This window comes from Silene latifolia, chromosome 3, assembly GCF_048544455.1.
Source record: "Silene latifolia isolate original U9 population chromosome 3, ASM4854445v1, whole genome shotgun sequence".
In the NCBI taxonomy this organism is placed as follows: domain Eukaryota; kingdom Viridiplantae; phylum Streptophyta; class Magnoliopsida; order Caryophyllales; family Caryophyllaceae; genus Silene; species Silene latifolia.
The window spans coordinates 110,802,167-110,805,784 of record NC_133528.1 but is presented as its reverse complement, the minus strand read 5'-3'; the positions used below and the strand labels follow the sequence as shown (position 1 = coordinate 110,805,784).

Sequence of the window (3,618 nt, the reverse complement as noted above, 5' to 3'; positions counted from 1 at the left end):
CTCACCATTTGAATTCATTTACTTTCTCTCTCTTCTCTCTCTCTTCCGCAATCACACTTTTCATTCTCACGCCGTCAATTTCTCGCACGTTGTTGTCTTCTTCGCTCTCGTTGTCATCTTCACCTGTGTTCATCATCATCCGTGATCGATTTCCAGCGATTTCTTCAACATTCATCTCAGTTGCTTATTCTCCTTCACTTTTTCTTCATCATTCGTCTTCATCTATTTTTTCCTCAGTTTTAACATATTCAATGTCAGGTATTTCATCGTTTTCTGCTTCTTTAATTTTATGTTTTAATTTTTTCATTCTGTTTTCCTGTTTTATTGCATGATGTTTTATTGTTATTGTATCTTCGACTGAATTCGTTGTGTAATTTCTGGTTTTTTGTTATAATTGATGTTATAATTCATCAACATCAGTCACGGATTCATCAATTCGTGCTATTTTATGTATTATAATCATGTACTGATTATATACTTTCTTCAACATGTAGTTTTTGCTATTTTTGTTGCGTTAAAATTTAATCTCTGTTTTTTTCATCTTCTAATTGACGTATAAAAAATAATGTACTCATTGTCTGTTTTGTTTATCATCAAGTTTATTTTGCATTCACTGCTTGTGTTTACTTCAAGTTTAAATCGTTATTTAACAGTTTCCTTTGTATCACTTTTTATTCAGTAGAGTATCATAATTAATTCTGAATAGTATCACATTTTATAGTTTTTGTTTGCCTGATTACTGCTCATTAGAATCAGTTTCCCTTATACAATATCACATTGAGTCCTTTACAGTATCATAGGCTTTAGTACATGACTCGCAACTACTTTTTGTGCATTAGTATCACATGTTATGCTTTAGAATATCACATTTAATTCTTTACAAATATCAAAGGTCTGCAGACATGACTGTAATTACTCTCTGTGCATTAGTATCACGTGTTATGCTTCAGAATATCACATTGAGTCCTTTACGGTATCATATGCTTTGCAGACATGACTTGTAATCGGTTTACGTGCATTTGTATCACATGTTATGCTCCAGAATATCACATGTATTCCTTCAAAGTATCATAGGCTGCAATACGGTTGCGTATTTGTTTTATATTCATCAGTATCACATTTTATGTTGCACAATATCACATGCATTCCTTCACAATATCATAGTTTGTTATGATCTAGTTATATTTGTTATATTTGTATCACATGTTATGCTTCGAATATCACATGTATTCCGTCACAAAGATCATAGGGCAATACGGTTGCGTATTTATTTTATATTCATCAGTATCACGTTTTATGTTGCACAATATCACATGCATTCCTTCACAATATCATAGTCTTATTATGATCTAGTTATATTTGTTATAATTTGTATCACATGTTATGCTCCAGAATATCACATGTATTCCGTCACAGTATCATAGGCTGCAATACGGTTGCGTATTTATTTTATATTCATCAATATCACGTTTTATGTTGCGCAATATCACATGCATTCCTTCACAATATCATAGTCTTGTTATAATCTAGTTATATTTGTTATAATTTGTTTACTCAACTTCTCTTGCTGTAGAAAATACTTTTGTTGTCCCTGTGGTACCTGTTCCTTCTCCACAATGCATAGACGTTGATGAGGTGCATGCTGGGAATCGTCTTTCTTTGATGGTGACGCCTGGAGGTTCTGAAGAGTGGGTCAGAAATATTGCAACTGAATTTACACCTACAATAGGACAAACTTTTGCTACGTTAGACGAGGGTATACAGTTTTATGAGACTTATGCAATAGCATGTGGTTTTGAACCAAGGAAATCTTTAACGAAAAGGTTTCGTAGTAGTGGAGATATTAGGACAAAATTGATTGTGTGTCACCGGGAAGGATTTAGGGATTCTAAGCCGACAATATTACCCATTACTGGTGAGGAGGAGGAGCCAATGGTCAAGGCCTCTAATCCGAAGAAGACTAAGGTTACTAGGATTGGTTGTAAAGCTAGGATTTTCTTTAGATTTGTTATTAAAGAAATTGACCAAGTTCAAGTGTCATTCTTTGTTGTTGATCAGTTTCATGCTGCCCATAACCACCGTCTTTCTCCACTCAAGTATAGAGAATTTCAGAAAAAATGTAGAAACCTTGCTTTGCAACATAAACAAACCATCGTTGATAATTGCAAGGTCAATATTAGCCCAACCTCTACTTTCAGGTCCGTCAAGGAATATGTTGATGGCTATGAAAGTATTGGAACTTCTTTGACTGAGTTTAAGAATTTTGGAAGGGAAATCAAGTGTTTTATAGGTCTTAAGGATGCTCAAATGTTTGTAGACCAGTTGGAAAACCTTCATGAAACCCAGGAAGGTTTTTATTATGCCTATGATATTGATCAGAATAAGTGTTTGTTTCGTGTATTTTGGGCTGATGCAGCAGCACGTCGTAATTACGCTCTATACGGTGAGGCGGTGACTTTTGACCCAACCTATTCAACTAATAAGTACGACATGATCTTTGCTCCCTTTACTGGTGTTGATCATCACAAGAAGTCCGTCACTTTTGGCGCTTCGCTTATGTCTAGGGAGAATGACCAGAATTTTAAATGGATTTTCACAAAATTCTTAGATTGTATGGGTGGGAAGGAAGCACATTGCTTTTTTACCGATCAATGTCCTGCTATGAAAATTGCAGTCCTCGCCGCTTTTTACGATCGCTGCCCATCGCTATTGCATGTGGCATATTATGAAGAAATTACCCGAAAAGGTAGGCACGACATTGACCAAAGAGATCGACTTCGTCACTCGTCTCGAATTCTCGTTGTTTGGGATTCAGAGTTAGAGCCTTCTGACTTCAAAGAGAGGTGGTGTTCGTTGATCAGTGAGTTTCAATTGGAAGATAATACATGGTTGCAATATCTGTTTTCCAGGCGGCAACGTTGGATTCCGGCGTATTATCGTGATATTCCTCTTGGTTGTCTTTTAAGAACAACGCAACGCTCTGAGAGCGCAAACAGCTTCTTTAAGCGGTTTGAGAATCCTCATGGCACACTTGTTGAGTTTTGGATGCGCTTTCAAAGTGCTATGGATCAGCAACGCTACACCCAAAAATCTCTTGACAGAGATAGTGATCACTCCCTACCTCAAACCAAAACCCTTCTTAGCCTTGAGGTTCATGCATCGACTGTTTATACGCACACTCTCTTTTATGAATTCCAACAAAGAAGTTGATTCTCTAAACTCATGTAGTGCTTTGGTGATTCTTCAAGGGAGGGCAAGACAAGGTTCCTAGAAGTTGAAGATTGTATCTTCAATAAGACTTACACACATCGCATTTAATCCTTCAACATTTGATGCAACATGTTCCCGCAAGTTTGTTTGAGAGGAAGGGATACATATGTAAACACATCATCCGGATTTTATCGTAAAGGGATCAAAAAGATACCTGATAAGTATCTTCTCAGTAGGTGGACAAAGAACACTAAAAAAATGCCCTTGTATGATGCTCACGGTCAATTGTTGGATGATTTTACTTCGTCGGATGTCACTAAGCTTCAGATTTCGACTGTCTGGTCTGAATTCTACTCAACATTAACACTGCTCAAATCTCTGCCTGAAAATCACATAAATGAACTGACT

The 3,618-nt window shown here is 36.4% G+C and overlaps 1 protein-coding gene across 1 annotated transcript; it reads left to right on the top strand.

Moving 5' to 3' along the window:
- The first annotated feature begins 251 nt into the window (after positions 1 to 251).
- Positions 252 to 3,210, top strand: LOC141649491 (protein FAR1-RELATED SEQUENCE 5-like). The gene is made up of 2 exons (XM_074458180.1): positions 252 to 258; positions 1,574 to 3,210. Exons 1-2 carry the CDS (start codon positions 252 to 254, stop codon positions 3,208 to 3,210), a joined length of 1,644 nt encoding a protein of 547 aa, XP_074314281.1.
- Positions 3,211 to 3,618: the final 408 nt, after the last annotated feature.